Here is a 19013-nt window from a genome sequence, read left to right as displayed (position 1 = left end):
CATTGGAATACTTCAGCAGAATAATCACACATAAGCCACTATTGTCATGCCATGAGTTGTTTTTTAGGCTGGGGCTCATTTTGATTATACAGTAATCAATAAATGCATGCATTTATAATTCAATAGATTTCTCCAGAGTATTAAAGTGTATTAATTTAACATGTTGCTTATGTGGTGAGGGAGAAAAGCAATTATAAGGAGTGGTCAGAGAGGCCAGTGACTAGATTTTGATAATGTTTTGTATCCAGAAGTCAGATTTTTCAACTTACAAATTAGAAAATTTAAAGTAAAGCCACCTGAACTTCAACATGCAATATATCTACTGTGCATATAACATTTAATTAAAGATAAATTTCAGCTTTTTTGTATCGTAAGAAACCAAAATCTGTATTTGTGATGGTCTTTTAATTTTTCAATGAGAGACTAAAAATTCCTGGCAGAAACATCTTGTCTATAGCCCTCCTCAGGTGACTGCAAAGACATTTTGGTCAAATTTGGTTCTGGACTCTAACTAGCAGATTCAATATCTTTCATTTTCTTCTGGTGTAGTTTTTTTTTCTTCTTTTTTTGCTGATTTAATATTACTCCCAATCCCTGGAACAGAAAACCTGGGAAAAGAGATTCTCCTGTTGTCTCCAGGGTTTCTATTGTAAACCCACAATGCATCAAACTACATAGAAATTATACTGAGTCTAAGTTTTTTTTTTGTTTTTTTTTTCCCAAGGATTGATGGCAGAACCGATCAAGAGATACTGGACTCCACCTAACGGACTGGAGGACACAGGTTCACTATCACTGGTATCATTACCGGGTCAGAATTTAAATGTAACAGAGTGCAGCTCATCTCCACCTACTTGGACAGGTGTTTCATCAGCAGCTCCAACATCTGTCTGTTCTTCTCAGGTAATCGGTGAACAAGAGCATGGATCTCTGTCACTCTGGCCTCTGGATTGTCCATCTCTGAAGGAAGACACATATAACAGCAATGGCTGAGCTCCTTTGAGAAAAAGAGACATGACGCATCAGGACTTTATAAAATATATAAAGGAATGAACCAATTATGTAGCTGCTGACCAGGAACCAGGAATATTACAATATGATGAACTCATTCTGTGCTTCACCCAATATATTTATTGCACATAGGAGCATTTCTTTATTAAGATCATTTACCAATAAACTAACTCACTGACTGACAATGCAAATATATTAACAACATTGTTACTGTCATATGTTGCACTTTTGTGTTTTATGGTGTCCACAAAAGGAAATAATTTCACATAGCTATTGTGGCTTAAAAAGAGGATATGTTGTCATTCTTAGTTTTTAACTGAATTATGTAACTCTGCACTGTATTATTTGTTAGTCAGAAAGTTTTACAAATTGGAGTTGTATTGAAAAAACTAGAGTAAAGCTCATTTACAGACATTTTTTATTGAACCAGAAATTAGAAGCAGCATTTGTAGAAACGCATAAAGTTAAATCCAAAATTATTCATACCATTACCTGATTTGTGTTTATATTAATTAGGGATGCAACAATATGACAATTTGAGCCAATGTTGATATGTGGTATAAATATTTTAGTGGGTAAAAAAGTGAAGGTGTTTTAGCATTAAAGAGAGTTTATTAATGCATATAAAGTCTGAAAGTTGCATTTATTAAACTGGCAAAATGGCATAAATATTCAAGTCATATATCAAATCTATCCATACAAATTTTGACATTAACACTGTAAATCTTACATTAACACTGTAACCTATTAAATTTGCTGGAGATCACTCATCTCTTTGGTCTGAGCTGCTGGAGACTTTGCCTTGTTGATGGTTAAGGCTGACAGACCTGTTATTAAAGCATCACAGCTCTAAGTCAATAGAAAGATGACAGAGTGCTCACAGTAGATCAGCCCTGAGGATCTGGCTGTCAGCAGGAAGTAATGCAACACCAACTCGACTGCAGGGCTGGAAACTTCTTTCACACACTTTAGCACTAAAAGTATTTCCATATCAAGTCAAATGCTGCAAAGGCCAAAGACAAAAATATAAACCAAAACTATTATTGAGAGTATAAGAAGAGTAGTGCGAGACATCTTAAACATGTCCTAGTAAACATCCAGTGTCAACACAGATGGTCATCTGATCAAAAATATGACACCTACTTGTCATTTCCTAATATGAACACTACAAGCTGCAGTAGGTAATGTTTGTAAAAATTAATTTCTTCACTTATTTGTTAAAACTGTTAGTATATCCTGATAGTAGAATATGAAACAGATAATCTGTGAAAAAAATCTAGTTTGTCTGTGTTGTCCCAGTGGTCCTGCTGCCGTTTGCAGAAATACACCGCTCTCAGAAACAACCAATCAGAGCCAGGAGGAAGGTCTTAACAGTGTCAATCATGCTTCTGTACATGGTGCTCACATCCTTCCCACAATTAGTGCATGTTGCCATACAAGCCCAAGATTGCTGGTGTGCTGCGGCTGTGCTCATGCCCTAACCTACCACTGAATGACAGTCTGGTTATTTTTTCTTGAATGCAATTAAATCCTTTCGCCACAGAGATAAAGAAAATTAGTTCAGACATCAACACATGAACATTGTTTAGTGGAAAAAATAAGAATTTTGTAGGTATGTCATTATTTTTTTCACATGGTTTTAACTGTGAACAGATCCAAGAATATTTTTTTAAGAAATCAATAAATTATGTTTAAATTTGCTGTCATAACATGACAAAGTTTTAAAAAGTTCAAAGGACAAGAATAATTTTTGTGAGGCCCTGTCTGCAAAAAGCAGCAATGTGGTTGTATGGGAAAAAAACAAAGTGTTTGAGAAATAATTTCAAACTGTTCACAGTTTCTCAGTTATGCAAATCTTTCCCATCAGCGCGTGAAGACATTTGCTTTACAAATTAGTGGATAGAGAGAGTTCAGCACTGAACTGACATGAGGGGAGAGAATAAAGGGCAAAGCACATCAGCGGTGTCAAGCAAGTGAAGAAGCACGCCCCCATCGTTTTCTATTTAACAACTTACACAGATGGCATCTGATGCCATCAGCACCATCAAGCTGATTTTAAAAACTGCTCCATTTACAGGAGCTGATTCCTCTGACAAAACATTCTCCAGATAAAGTACCATAACCTCTCTGTCTCAGAGCCGTCAAGAACAACGTTCAATTTGAGTTAAAGGCACCAACTGCATATTAAATATGTTTTAAAGGCACCAGTCAACAGTTTTAAAGGTATCGCTTGATCAAGCACCGACTGTGTCCCACCCATTCTCTAAAGCCAAGAGCAAAATAAAAATCCTTTCACCTGTCAGGTGAACCCAAGCGATGATTTAAAAGATAGATATCAGTTAATATTTGTTTAATAGGAAAATCCTAATGGGCTGCACAGTGGTGCAGTTGGTAGAGCTGTTGCCTTGCAGCAAGAAGGTTCTGGGTTCGAATCCCGGCCCCAGTCTTTCTGCATGGAGTTTGCATGTTCTCCCTGTGCATGGGTGGGTTTTCTCCAGGTACTCTGGTTTCCTCCCACAGTCCAAAAACATGACTGTCAGGTTAATTAGCCTCTCCAAATTGCCCCTAGGTGTGAGTGTGTGTGCATGGTTGTTTGTCCTGTGCGTCTCTGTGTTGCCCTGCGACAGACTGGTGACCTGTCCAGGGTGACCCCGCCTCTCGCCCGGTACGCTAGCTGGAGATGGGCACCAGTAACCCTCCCGACCCCACTGAGGGACAAGGGTGTAAGAAAATGGATGGAAAATCCAAACTTGTTAGTCCAGCTGATTGCTAAGAGGTTTTCTACTGCCACTGTATTATTTCTCATTTCTTCACTCAATTTAATATAAAACACTATCATAAATTGATTGGTTTTAGAGGGTTTAAAAGTGTAACCTCACAGAAGAATATTAGGAAAGAATCATATTAGTTAACGTGAACAGAGGAAGTTAAAAGGTTCATGGGAAAAACATGTTACAAGCAGATGCAGGCACCCAGTAAAGTTAATAAACTGATATTCTCCTGTCAGTGAGCACAAAAGACAGGAATTAAAGACAGATTCTATCCTACCACACCTTCTACTCCTCCTCCCCTTCCTCTTCATTTTCCCTTCCTTCTACACCAAACCAGTTCCCACAACATCTCTTTCTTTTACTTAAAAAAAAAGAAGAAAGAGACAAAAAAAAATCTGATTTTTTTGTCTAAATCTGATATTTGACACAGGATGAGAGTAAACAAAGAGGAAACTTGAGGAGGAGCAAAATGAGAGGTGGTGGTGGTGGGAGGAAGTGGCTGGGATGTGAAAGAGAGGAGTGAGGGAGGAGTCTGCAGCAGGAGTTCAAACCAGGACAGCGTCCTCATAGCGCTCTGCTGCTTCTTGTGGGATGAGCCAGGAGACAGAAAAATACGAGAACTCAGCCGCATTCTTCCATGTGCCGATTCATGCCGTGCAAAATCTAACATAACCAGAAGCTTTCCAAAAATAGTGCAAAATTTCAATATAGGGAAATTAAACAACAACGATTCCAAGCCTTACATGGAGGAAAGTTCCACATTTAAATATTGCTGAAACTCCACAAACCTAACACAGACAAATAACCAGCCTTTTTATTCTCTCTCTGGTTGGCTTGGCTATGTATGGAGCTACTTCCTGGCAGTGTTGCCAGGGACACAGAGTTATTTCCTGGAGTTCGTTCCCATTGCAGCTGAGCTTTCCAAAGGAATTTACAGTCAAACATAGAAGACCTGTCTGCCCATCCTTTTCGGCCAAACTCAATTAAAATAAAATACATTTTATCATACTTTTTTAAAATAAAGTAAAAAAAAAATGAGAAAGAAGAGCATATAAATATGCACTGATTTGAAACATATTCATGTCCACTGTAACATTTTCACATACTGTCGACTTCCAACCGCAGACCTTCGTCTTAGGATAAATGATTTAAAAATTTTTTTTCATAAATAATGATCTGAAAAGTGTGGCATGCATTTGTAGTCAACCACCCCACAGAGTCACTACTTTGCAGAACTGCCTTTCACAGCCATAACAGCATTAAGTCTCTTAGGGAATGTCTCTACAACCTAGAGATGATATTTTTGCTTGTACTGAAACTCAGTCATATTGGATGGGCTGCATCAGCAAACGGGATTTTCTAACATTTGATGCAAAATGTTAGGTGGATTTGGGTCTGGACTTTGATTGTGCCATACTAACACAGAAATAGGTCTTTATCTGAGGCATTTCACTGTAGCTGCAGCTCCTCCAGAGCTACCACAGATCTTTAGGCTGCTTCACTGATTGATGCTTTCCTTTCTTCGTCTATCACTTCAGGTGGATGACAATACTATTTTTTATAACAAATTAAACTTATAAAATCTTGACTGTACACTTCAAATTTCTATAAAAATACTTAAAAAAATCCAAGCGGATCTGATGGTTCTGATGACTTGTGGAAGAAAATGTGGGCCAGCCTCTGCTTGTAAGAGTTTATTTTGTATCCCAGCAGCAGCAGGCGAGGAATGCACTGGGCTGAAACGATTGCTTTGGCTGTTGGACAGTTGTGATAATCAATCTTTTAAAATACAGAATAAGCCAAGTTTTTTTTTCCTTCAATAGGCGCTCTACATATGAAACAAATATTTTTTTAAGTTGGGCTTTTGCAATAAATAACCCGAAAAAATAGACTTCAGCTAGTTTGTACCATTAAGTTTAGCAGCCCGTGGCTTTCGTCCTTCATGTCAAATTTGAGTCTGTATACTTCTCATCTGCGCAAGCACACACACACGCAGGCTGGAGGAAATCTGCGTCACAGACATCACAAAAAAAGAACCAGAAGGCTAAAATAATCCCCATTTATCTCATTCATATGCTGGTTCATATGCTGCTGTGTTTTAAACTAATCTAAGCATCTCCTAAAACATAATAAGGGGAAAAAACTCACATATTACAATGAAAATATCAAAATCCATGCTTAATCCGTACCAAAACTGTCTGGGACGATTCAAGAGGATTTAATCTGAAATCAGCAACAAACCAAAAAGTCAGCCACTGGATTGCTCTTTGTAGGACTTTGTGTATCTTTTTTTTTTGAATAACTGTCTGCCCTGTTTTCATGAGCATTTGGGAGGCAAATGAGGTGCACAATAAGAAGAGACTTACTGGCAGCTTTGATGAAACTCCTCTGGTACTGGTACGTCATGAGAGGCGCAGGCAGCATCCTGGAAAACACAAGATGACAAATAAACCAATATCTACTCAGCTAATAAAGCAAATAAAATAGCCCGTCTCCTTAAGAGATGAATCAAGCAAAGAGTGTCCAGTTATTAAAGAGATATAAATGAAATGAGCCCATTTTTGCCACACACACCTCAGATAATGCTTGATGGCACTCGTTATTGTTTTAATCTCCCACTCTGGGCTGTCCAGCTCCACATCAGCACACGTCTTAGGATCTGAAATACAAAGATATGACTCAGTTTCCCCGAAATGGATTTGTACATGCTTTCATGTGTGCGTTTCAGTGTTTACCCATAGTCAGGCTCAGTAGTTTTTGTACTTTGGAGCTTACGCCAACGATTCTGTACAGACCCTGCTCATCAATACCTGAAGACGCAGAGACGAAATAAGGAAGTCATGCTGCAGACATTTTAGGTAATTATTAAACAAGGTATATAGAAGATTGACTGTTCTTCAGTAGATCTCATGTAGTGAACTGAAACACAAAAAGCTGTATTTCTTTTCTATTTTATAGTTAAATTTGCCTTTTAGAGGTACAGAAACCTCCATAGTTACACCCATAATGTCCTACAAGCACAAATTAAATATATAATTTATTGGAGTAACAATGTCAAGAGCTGAGAATGTCATTTGCTCTAACAAGGTCCCTAGAGCCTAGGGAAGGGAAACAGGCCTGCAGTATGACTTTCTCTACACCGTACCTAACAGTGAGAATGAGGGGCTTCTCCAGATATTCATACTTTGATTCCCAAACTAATTTGGAGATTTTGTTGTTGAAGAGCTCAATGTTTTAGTAGTGAGGTCAAAGTACACAATTTCAGCGGAATCTCAGCATTTAGCAAACACACCCCATTTACAGCTTTGATCTTCACCTTGGGTTGCCCCATGTGGAGGGGACAATTGTAATGAATCTAAACAAGGCCAGTCAGAATTTAAGGTAATAAATTACTTTATTAGTAAATTTCAGCTCGTTTCACCATCCAAACTGAATTTAGTTAAATAATTAAAAACAAATGACATCATCATGCACAGTGTGAATGTATCTCCTGAAGAGTGAAGAGGCATAAAGAAGGCAGCAACAGCTGCTCTAAGGGCATTGGATGAAATAAGGTGGTGTTTTTTTTTTTTTTCATTTCTAACATGCAGACCTTTACTGTGACATTTTAGGGGGACATCTGAAGGCCAGGAGTGTCCAGAAACATCAAAGAGACGCATACTCATAAGGTGGTAGCTTCAATTTCATTCCTGCCAGACTTCAACTTTTTCAACATGACTTGCAATCTCAAGGGTGCCACGCTAAGTACATAAAAGTGTTATTCCAACAATAGAAACACCATTATTTACATATATAGTGTCATTCTGTTAGTGTACCGGGATCAAATCCACAGTATTAATTCCCTCAGTGTTTACTGGTTCATGGACATTTGTTTTCATTGTTTGGTTTTGTTTGACAGTTACGTCTGTTTTGGTACAGCTTGATGAAAGGCTCAGTAAATAGATAATGTGCACCAAATATAATGTAGTAATGATTTACAAAGTTGTGTCCCTTTTCTAAGACTTCTCAGAATAGGAGCTCAACAACATTTTATAAATGGATTTTTACATGAAGCACTTTCCTGAAATAAACATAAAATAAAAAGATCCATGCCAACTGGGGCAAGCAGATGTCAACTAAATATATGCAAAAGTAAAATAAACCACATGAATGAAGAAGGAGGTCAAACAAACAGATATACTGTTAACATTTTACCTCGAGTTTCCACAGCGTAGATGAATTTTTTCATGACGTTGAACCCAGTAACATCCAGCTGGGCCACTGTTGATGAGAGACAAACAAGGATCATGAGGCGATTAGCAGCTTATAAAAAATACATGACGACAGGCTCTTCCTACTTTAGATTTTTATACACTTTGAAAACATTTCTTCTCCTTTCAAGCTTGTCTTTTGGGCTAAGAGCTTGATTTCAAACTTGGAGAGTTGGACAGCTGCAAAAAGTTAATTGCATTCCTAAATATTTTTAGGAAAATCAAAAATCTGTTCAATCGCAATATTCAGGCAGGCCGTCCATCTCAGTTTTCCTCCAACCGAGAACCGAAACCTGACCAGATTAAACAACCCCACAGGAGAAAAGCATCAATGGTCGCCTATTTTCTTTTACTCCTAAGCACTCATCTGTCATCGCACCATATGTTTTTGTTTTACTTTACTCCAAAACTTTGTTCTCCCTGAATTAATGTCATTACTTTTTTTCCGTTTGCCTCATTTATATATAGCTTTAATTCTTATTAAAGCTATATGAATGTTTAGTAAATAGGGAGATGTTTGTGTATGTAAGAAAATAAAAACATTACTTTAATAACATTACTTTTGCTAATTGGGTCCATTGTCTCTGCCGTACATTTAGGAAATCTATATATCTTACAGACAAACTTTATGCACACATACTCCACTTTAAGGGTTCACAACTGAGCAAAATCCAGATGTGTTCTGACAAATGGATAAAGCAACCATTGAGTTCAGACGAACGTGTCTAAATCCCACCCTGAGGCCAGCTGAAAGGGCCTGATGATTTTTTTATCACAACTGAACTGTGCTTTTCAACACGTTTGTTTAGACACGAGAAGCAGCTCACTGCATCAAGGTTAAAAATGTGTTTCCAGTTCAAATATAGTAATCTCCAAACCCTTTGTATGAATAAATGTTGAATCTGATCTACTTACTGCCTTCAGTTTGGTTGTCTTTGTTGAGATTGTACACCTGAAAACAAGAGAACAATTAGAATAAGTTATTCTTTCTCATGAATAAAACGTTCCCTAGCAAACCTTCCCTCTTGGTGCAAATGCAAAATCTTTAACAGGTTATTAATATGTACATGCTATTGGAAAAATGCATCCAGCCATCACATTTAATTTTGGTTTTAGAACATCCTGTAAATCCAATTAGCCATATCTGCACAGCAAAATAGAAAATTATTGCTTTTGTGTGTTATCTATAGCAAAATTAAAGGACTTTTATTCATAAGACAATTTTTTTTTATTTGATAATGTAATTCACACTCAAGGTTGAGTATGCACTTAAATGGTTTTGCTTTTTACAAAGGTAAGGGTAAAAGTTTGACAGTTTCTGGTTCTATCTCAAAAAAGAGGTTGAGGTAGAAATGTGACTCATGAAAACAACTGTGTAAATAATCAGTGGTTTATCTGCAGTAATGAGGTAAAGTCACATCCATGAGAATATGTGTTGAATAAATGTTCTGAAAATTACTCCGAGGGTATTACTGTGTGCACAGCCCACATTATGGGGGAAGGTCAGTCCAAAAAGGGCTTAAGTCAGCAATTTCAAACTTTCAAGTTTCAAAGGGTGTTGAAAACATTTTCACACCCCTTGAACATTTTCCACAAACATCCGTGTACTTAAGAGGGATTTACTATCACAAACTAACACAAAGCACTGGATAATTGCGAGGTGAGGCATAAATGATGCGCAGTTTTCAACACTTCTATAAATACACGTAAAAAGAAATGTGACATGCATTTATTTATATTTAGGTTTGCCTCGAGTCAATGCATAGCATAATCTGCTGCAATTGCAGCTGCACATGCTTTGGGGTATGTCTACAAGTTTTGCCCATTTACAGACTGAAATTATTGACTGAAACAAAGAAAGTTGAATAGACACAAATAAGCACAGCTGAACTAAATTAGTAAAGCCTTTTAAAAATAAAGTGAACATTCACATAAAAAAAAACTAGATGGATAAAAATTTGAAAATAAAGCTTATGTTAAAAACTTATTTTTCAAGGGTGGCTTCATCCTGCTGTAATGCTCAATCAGATTGAACTGATTAAACTGTAACAGTTACAAAACAAACATGTCTGAACATCAAAGGTGGCTTTACAGATGAGGTAGAAAACACAAGCATATTTTATTTTTCAACGGGTCGCCTGAGTTCTGCAGCTGCACGTTCCAGCTTGCGTGGTGTCAATTACCTTTGCCCGTTTGCATGCGGACATGAGGGAGGTGTCGAGACACGAACGGTTCTGAACGTGGGCGCAGAGAGCAGCACTAAAACAGTTAAAAGTAGCAAAACGTAAAGTTTGTAAGCCTAAACTAAACCATTTGTTGCACATGTGGAAAAGTTGCACAAAAGCTCAGAGGACATGATGTCCCCTTCTCTCCTCCTTTGTCTCCATCACTGTTTGTCTTCGTCATATAAGCACAAACTAGTAACCATGGTAACCTACCGGTTCTCTACCATCCATAGCCTCCATCCACAACCTGCGATCCTCCTCAGACAGAGCCTGCATGGTGATTATGCCTTGTCTGCACACACAGACACACACGCATGCAGACACACACACACACACACGCACACACACAAGGCACATTAGCGTTTTAAATTTTATGGTAAGTGGCAAACATTTTCAGTTAGAGGCTGTTAGATCAACAAATTTCCCAGTACTGGCCAAATGCACATGAAGTAGCACATCCAAATAGCACATTTTGCACAGGAACAAATGCCTTATGAGTAAAGTATACCTGTAATCATGACATTTTATTTGCAAAACTCTGTAGAAGAAAAAAAAAAAACACCTTTAAAAAACTTTCAGACTGATTTGAATATGAAAATTTTATTTTTTTCCCTCCAATTGCAAAACGTGTTCTGTTGCACGTTTGAGAGTTCTGATTCTAATCTGCTTAAATCTGATGATCAGCTGCTGAGATCAGATTTTTCACCATAAAAGGATCAGAGGCAGATGATGTACGTTCCCTGAAATATTCATCAGCTAGCAAGAATTTATTAATCCACGAAGAGAAGACGAATCATTCTGAGGGGAGCAGCGTTCATTGTGTATTCTCACATCTCCGTCACTCACACAGTCTCATTAGCTAAATCTGTCTCTGCCTTCTTACAAGTTCACAATCGATCCTGCTCTAGTCACTCTGTCAGCATGAGAACATTCATCTTCCTCTTGCTCCCACGCTCTGCGCCAATCATGATCCACTGCCCCGATACAGGACATCACTCATCCAGACGCACTCTGACCAGAAAGCACAGTCACATCCTGCAGCCTCTGCTGCAAGGTAAGTAAAACTTCTCAGCCTGTTCTAATAGTGGTGGAGATTTAAGGTGAAAAACTTGGAAGCTATATTATCAGTTTGTATAGTCCAAAGTTTAAAAAAAAAAAGTTGTTAAGCCACAAGAGACAGAATACTCGTCTTTTAGAAGCATTTATACTTTGTGTAATGTAAAAACAGTATGAAAACACCAATCAAAAAGACGTAAAGGGGAAGAAATGCAAAAGGAGTTTTAGGAGGTAATGTAGAGGAAAATGTGGAAGAGCTAAAGGAAGGACGGCGCAGACAGAGAGCCACCAGGTTTCTTCTTGATTAAGCCAATAGCACCCTCATGTGTCTGTGGGGGCAAATTACAACACTGCAAAACCTAACATGTTGGGAATCAGATGTGTTAAATTAATATACAGGTTCAGCTCAATAAATAAGAAATAAATAAGAACATCAGTAGGTTAATTATTCAAATCAGTTAAAATGAAAAACTCTTTTATAAAGATTCAACAAAACAATATTTTTAAGTGCTTACTTTTGTTAGATTACATTAGGCTAGGTCATAATGAATCCCAATATTCTGTTTCTTAGAAAATGTGAATGATTTTTGTGATTTTAGGTGAAAAACTGTTTGGAAAGTCGCAAATGGTCACTACTACTGAAGCAGGTTGTTCACAAAGTGCTGCATTCAAGGATATTAATGGAGAGTTGAGTGGAAGGAAAAAGTATGGTTGAAAAAAGATACACAGCCAACAGGTATTACTGCAAGATTAACAGAATTATAGAGCTAATATCATTCAAGAATTTGGGAAAAATGATAAAATATTCCTTTTTTATTTGTTTAATCCTGAGTTTTTGCAGCTATGAGTAAAAACCATTACCCCTAGCAGAAATAAACCCTAGCTATTTCAGTTTGTACACGTAATAATTTTACTTTTTGAACTAAATTGTTAAAATAAATAAATGTCTCAATGATATTTCAAGTTGTTTTAGATCCACCTATCAGTACAAATAAATTCAAGTGATAACAGATGAGTAGGTGAAAGGAAAATGGTTTCAGCATCTTGTCATTTAAAAAGATGAAGCAGGTGATCAAACAACAAATTCTCTAACCTGTCCATGGCCTCGACATCAAAACAGAACCTCTTTTCTATGGACTCCGTCTTCCTCCTGGTGCACGACTTCAGGATGAAACTCTCCTCCTCACCCTGATCAACAAAAGAGAGAGGAAAAGCACAGCACTGTAGTCCAATAATAACATTCACACAAACAGGTATTTCAATTAAACAAGCATTTCACATGGTGAAGGAGGTTAGCTTGATGAAGTAAACTGAAGCAAAGATTAATCACTTCGCTCTTTCTGAAGCTGCAGATTAATTGACGTTCTACATTTCTGACTGAAAATGTCTTGCTAAAGTTTTTATGCTTCAAAGTGAAGTGCTACTTTTCATTGGTCTATCACATAACAAATTACAGACTATGGTTTAAAATGAGGTCAAGAACTCTGATTGGTGAGTGACACACTCACCATTTTTCCCCCTGATTTGGGGTCAAACACAACCATGGCGAACTTCTTGGGCTCACGGTGGTAAGTGCAGTAGTACTTCACCCAGGTAGAAACAAAAGGACCTGAGGAATAAAGAACAAGAGCTGAGATGATGAATGATTGCACCAGACAGGACAAGAGAATGGAGGAATAAAGAGAAAAGGTCAAAGAGACAAAGATAGACAGAAGTAACACAATAGCAGCAAAAAAAAAAAAAAAAAAAAGCTGAGTAGGTCCAGGTTCAGGGATAAAATGTGTTACCATGGAAACCACAGGAAGCCTTGCCTGCTGTCAGGTCAGAGGTACGAGGTGGTTTCTGCAAGCAGAAACCGAGGTGGGCTTTTACTCACGCTTCTCCAGCACGAACAGGTAGCCCTCCATGGTGTGCTGGCTGACACTCTTGTGCTCATGAGGGTTCTCCTTCATCTTCCTCATCAGACTCTCAACCTCAGACCTTGTGCTCTCAAAACGGTTCCTTGTCTGTACGCACAAGTACAAGAAGCAAAATCCGTACTGATTACACATTACCTGATTTGTTTTCTATCAAATCAGGTAATGATTTGATAGAAAACACAGGAAACTTGACACAGGCAGAATCACAGTCAAAAGCATTTAGAGAGAGAAACTTCAATCAAAGCATTTAGTTCCTGGTAATATCATGTAGGCAAATTCTACACATTTACAGTCATGACTCCAGAACAAATATAGCGTTGTTATGGCATAACAATTAAAAACTGCTTACAGGACACCAAACAGCTGGAAACAATGAATACACAAAGGATTTCAATTAATCTGTAGTCCCAACTACACCTAAACAGAAGTCTAATACATGTTTGTCTTTGGGTTCTTACATTCTGTATGCTGATAGTGAGATCAGTTTTGAAGTGGTTGAAGTCCTTTGCCAGCTCATAGCCATGATGATAGTAGGTGAACAGGCCTTGAAGAAATGCCAACAGCTGAAACAAAGCCCAACAACAACAAAGAGGGGATAAGATGAGCAGGCAAATGATAATAATAATTTTAAAAAACACTTTTTCTTAGCAATGTGGGCAACAACTTTCTTTTATATCTTCAAAACCCACAGTTGAGATGCCCTCAACTAAAATTCAATCATTGTTTGGTACCAAAAGAAGACACATCAAGGTGTAATGCAAACCATTCAGCAGATAAGTTAAAGGAACACATATATTACACTAAGGTAAATAACAAAATGCGGTGTTGTCTTACAGGCTCCACAAAGTCAAACATCTTCCTCTCTTGGACCTCTTGCACCTTAAAGACGTACTCCAGAGAAACTTCGTAGAAATGCTGCCTCACGTGATCCACCTGGTTGTCCGCCTAAAACAGAAAATAAAATGCATACAAGTGGTAAATCACAGGGACAGAAGTAGAAACTCAAGAGATGTAGACGCAGACAAATGTCCTTACTTCATGTAGATGGGACTCTTTTTTCTTTGCTGAAAGGCTCAAGTGCTTCTCTAGCACTGCACAATATTTCTCTGTCTCTTTGTCATATTTCTTCTTGGCTTCCTGCCACACAGAATACAACACAATACGGATTTTCAATCAATATAGAAGAAGCCTCACACAAACAAGGTGTAACAACAAAAAGAAGTTCCCTGCACTATAAACATAACTGTTGGAAATCTTGTATATTTCCCTCTAAATGGTACAATGTTTGTAAGAAAATGCATTTGCAGATTAAGCCACATATTTGTGTTGCTGTACCCATTAAAAACCATCTGAGTCCCATCTCAAGATAAGATTCTGCAAGCAGCGAAACTTTAATAATCTCAATTCAGATGGAACTTTCTCCTCCAATATGTCAATTTTCCACTCAGCACATGTAGACCAGATAGTGTTGGATCAGTTGTGTTGTGTTTCCTCAAACTTTAATCATCCAACTGAATAAACACCAGCAATCAAGAGTCAATAACAGAATAAGCTTTCTGGCATTTGCAAAGAGGATTTGACTAATCTTTCATTGGCACAGTCGACATATATACAACCCTCAATAATATTAATAATAAAAATAGGAAGAAGCAGAAGCAGCAGCTGTTCGGCTGTTTTATGAGCAAAGAGCCTAAACATTTCTGGAGGTTTTTTCCTCTACATAGAATATGTCCATTTTTAATTTTTTTTCACAGGACTCAGACTCAGACTGTCCTCCGTGGGAGCCCAGCTGTTTATCAAACAATAGAGTATTTCAGCACATGGACAAAGGCACATGGTCAGATGACAAGCTGGGTGTAGACACAGAGTTTAAATATACTGGGGGAAAGTGTTCAAACTAAGCAACAAACAGCTGTGTCTTTCCACTGGTCCAGATGGGAATTAGGAAACAGCTGCAGAGCACATCAGGAAGGATGAGTCCGACTCTAAATATCAAGGCCTCTGTTCAAAGTCTGCCTCCTTAATTCCCTGTAAAGACTCAATCTGAAATGACTATCTCTGCAACCAACTTCTGTAAAGGTTTTATTGCAAACTTCACATGCTTCATGTAAAAGATAAAGAAGCATCCGCAATTCAATAAAACCAGCTAAAGGCCAAATTGCTGTTCTTTTTCAATACTTGTATTTAAAAAATAATTTTGATGAAGAAAAAAGTATTCATTTTTCCCCACCAGCAGGTGGCAGTGTGGTACAGTAGATGAGGATGTGATCTTTCCTGAGAGGGCCCAAGAAATATTTCTTTACAGAATCCAACATCAGCACTAGGTTGACTCATCACATCTACAATGTCGGCATAAACCGCTGATTCAATATCCCAAGTAAATAATCACAGAAATCTCACAAAGCTTAACAATACATGATCACACTTCAGGCAAGCAATCACCTCATTTGGTTATTTATCTTACTGAATTAAAATATATCTAATTTTACTGAGCAGGTATTTTGTTGAGGAGGTCTTAAAGACAGTTTATGGGATATCTGGGTTAATAATTTTCAAATCCAAACAAACTGTTGCAATAATTCCACTAAATATATTTTTGTGTAAACATGCAGATTAAATTTCAAAACAATTGAGGGCAATTGGGACAAAGAGGCAGCCAAGAGGCCGACAGCAACACCGCAGGAGCTGCAGCCATTTCCCACTAGGTTGTGGTATTTATGTGACAACAATCTGATGAATTTCCCATGTAAGAAGCAGGACAGAAGCCTTTTTTTTTTCCAGAAAAAACACTCGTTTTGGTTACAATCTCCCAAAGTGTGTTATGGTTTTATGAAAACCAACAAGAACTTTTGTGCCAAAAGCAACATTGTGCTTCACCATAAAACACCAAACCCACTATGAAGCGCAGTGGAGAAAGCATCATGCTCTGGGATTCTCAGTTTGGATAACAGCTGCCCTCATGATCTCAGAGATTTGGAGAAATTAGTTGAGATGGATAAACATTACCATGACAAACTGAAACATTCTGGGGAAACTCCTTCACAAAAAGACTGAAACCTAAAAGAAAAATAACTGAAAAGGTGTCAAGTTTTAACATAACGCACTAAATTAAATCACGTTGAAATAACCACGGTTGAAACAAAGAGCCACACATAGGTGCAAGTTATTTATAACACACATTAAAAGCAGGAAGCGAAGAAGATTGTCTAATGTGCAGGGATAGGTTATCAGTAATTTACACCAAACATATTTGTTTGTGCTCATTGTTGATTCTGAACATATTTACTTAATTCAAGCATTGTTAAAAGAGAACAAAGAGTGGCATCACATTACCAGAGGCACATCCTGTACAAACGCTGGTTTGAGTTTCACAAATATTTTCATGATCCTCAAATTCATCTGGGAATAATGTTAGGATGTACAACTAGAGCTGTGCCTTCACCTCACATGTGTTTCTTCAGCAGTAGGTCAAACTGTGTCAAACCAGTTCGCTTAGTGCTTAACTAGGATTATCATTGTGACCTAGAGACTGTACATCCGATCACTGTGCCACGATCAGACAATGACTGAAAACAAAGAGAATGGTCAACTGTGGACTACAAACAATGTTTTATGGAAATTTGTGCCGTTGCTTATTTAGGTCCTTCAGCTACTAACTGCATGGATCAAGCTTACCATGACCTAATAAAGGAAGATTATAGTCTGTCATATTTACTACACAGAAAATGTGTTGAACCTGAAAAAATCTCCTGTTTGGGGATTGTTGGGATTGATTTTACAACCCTGATCTATTTTTGGGTCTGGAGCTACCAACGCTGTATTTTGGTACACACTCATCATTATTTTAAATCAAATTAAAAATGCCTGCTTGCAATATAAGATTTTTTTCCCTTTACAATGGGATTAATGGTGAGGCAGAGGCAGCAGTGGGTTCTCAGATATTGTCCAAGTTCTTCCAAAAGTAGTTTACCTACATATGTATGGCAATTCTTACTGCAGCTTTTTATAAGCAAGTTTTATTCCCATCTTCCTTTACCTTTTCAAGCACAAACATGAAACATTTTAAATATTTTTCTGTAAATATGAGAGCTATGTGAGATATATTTTAAAAAGCATACAACCTCTATCAAGGTTTTGTGTGCTGTCCAACAAGAGCAACAAAAAAAAAAGTTTATTGATCAATGTTTCACTGGCAGTGTGGACACATCAATACTCATTCACAGCTCATGTATGTCCATTTCTGGGACTGGTCCTGTGATAGTACACAGTTGCTCCTCTTACCTTGGCTGCACTGATCTGCTCTTTCCTAAACCTCTCCAGTGGAATAATCAACACATCGTTGGCGTTTTCGATCTACAGAAGGGTGTACACACACACACACACACACACACACACACACACACAGAGACATGTTTCTCATTCAGCTGCAGCATATCTTACGGCATGTGTGATTTGAACTTAATAATCATCAAACTAGAGCTGTTCAAGTTCAGAGAACATTAACAAAATCTAGCAAAGAGACAAATTATTTAATGCAAAATATCACAAGATATGACTATATCTTATAAAATATTAAAGATTTTATATCATCAAATCCTTATTTAAATGTGAAAATAAATTCCAGAATTGTTGTTACTTTTCCAGACTACGCTGAAATTTTGTGTAGTAGACAAAGATCACAGAGGCCAAAACTTACTTGTAAATTTGAATATGGTACAACATAAGGAACAACGGTCTTCATGTTTTGACCAAAGATTTTCTTATGTCAAATAAAGGAAAAAAGCAAAACAGAAATATCCTAATATGTACTAAAAGTAATCAATGCTTTAGTCACTCACCATCCTTGTCCTTTCATCCTCCAGGTTTTGTAGGACAGTTGCAAACTCCTGAAGTGACTTGGCTGAGGAAAGTCGAGTTGGTGAAAGCAACAAATTAGACAGATGAAAACAATAAACAAAACAAGAAGGGGTGTAACTTTGAAACAAAACTTTAATTCAATCCAGTTCAGATTATTTTTTAGTATATATACAGGCAAATGCCAACAGGTGGGTTTGAATGGAATTTAAAAAACTCAAGAAATTAACTGGGACTGAGATCCCTCTTCAGAGGGATTGTGTCTGATGTTTTCACAGTGAACACAGTTTCCCAGATCACTGGCAAGCGAGACACTCCTACATTGTTTGGGTCAGAGTTTCCACTTGAGTTGCCTCTGCCTGTCTGACACTTCAGGCGCATATACAAACACAGACACACTTCAGCTCATACTGAGCACGTGCAGAAAGGGGGAGTACTTGTGAAAATGACAGCTTCCAGAGGAATCACAATCACTACTGCTTTACAGTCAGATTTTACAAATATTTTATCCAGGCATGTAGAATTATATCTTAATTTCACCTGTTTCTTAATATGCATCACCTTGCAGCAGCAGAGTCTGTAGCAGGGAGAATATCAGTCCTGACATGTCTATGAATACTCCACACAAACAACAGTTCAGCCCAGTTGAGTGTCAAGCTGTTCAGGAAAGATAACTGGGGATAGTTAAACAACAGTAGTGGGTGGGACAGAGCGAAGCCCGGAGCCGCGGCCCGCACAGACAGAGCCGGGCAGTCATGAGAGGGGTGTGGCGCCGGCACTCCTACTGACACAGCAGGATGTCTGAACATAAATTGTCCAGATGAGTACTGGGAATTAATAGTTTTATTCTACAGCACAACAACATTGATATTAGGCTGACTCTGTCAGCTTTAGGTCTGCAACTCTTAAAAAGTGACTTATTTCTTT

General features: G+C 37.8%; 1 protein-coding gene across 1 annotated transcript in view; it reads right to left on the bottom strand.

Annotated features, from left to right (window-relative positions):
• The window catches only part of LOC103475368 (rho GTPase-activating protein 26), a 68406-nt gene that overhangs the window by 15132 nt on the left and 34261 nt on the right, over window positions 1–19013 (bottom strand). The window contains exons 3-17 of the mRNA XM_081615875.1: window positions 18071–18132; window positions 17514–17585; window positions 14268–14369; window positions 14067–14177; window positions 13691–13795; window positions 13190–13319; window positions 12822–12922; window positions 12407–12501; window positions 10471–10549; window positions 8948–8984; window positions 7977–8042; window positions 6518–6592; window positions 6357–6441; window positions 6149–6207; window positions 855–960 (exon numbers count right to left, since the gene is read on the bottom strand). Of these exons, the coding sequence (XP_081472001.1) occupies window positions 855–960; window positions 6149–6207; window positions 6357–6441; window positions 6518–6592; window positions 7977–8042; window positions 8948–8984; window positions 10471–10549; window positions 12407–12501; window positions 12822–12922; window positions 13190–13319; window positions 13691–13795; window positions 14067–14177; window positions 14268–14369; window positions 17514–17585; window positions 18071–18132 (1285 nt within the window). The remainder of the gene's footprint in view (window positions 1–854; window positions 961–6148; window positions 6208–6356; window positions 6442–6517; window positions 6593–7976; window positions 8043–8947; window positions 8985–10470; window positions 10550–12406; window positions 12502–12821; window positions 12923–13189; window positions 13320–13690; window positions 13796–14066; window positions 14178–14267; window positions 14370–17513; window positions 17586–18070; window positions 18133–19013) is intronic.

The sequence above is a fragment of the Poecilia reticulata genome, chromosome 14 (assembly GCF_904066995.2).
Source record: "Poecilia reticulata chromosome 14, P_reticulata-male-v2, whole genome shotgun sequence".
In the NCBI taxonomy this organism is placed as follows: Eukaryota; Metazoa; Chordata; class Actinopteri; order Cyprinodontiformes; family Poeciliidae; genus Poecilia; species Poecilia reticulata.
This window is presented reverse-complemented; position numbering and strand designations above follow the sequence as displayed.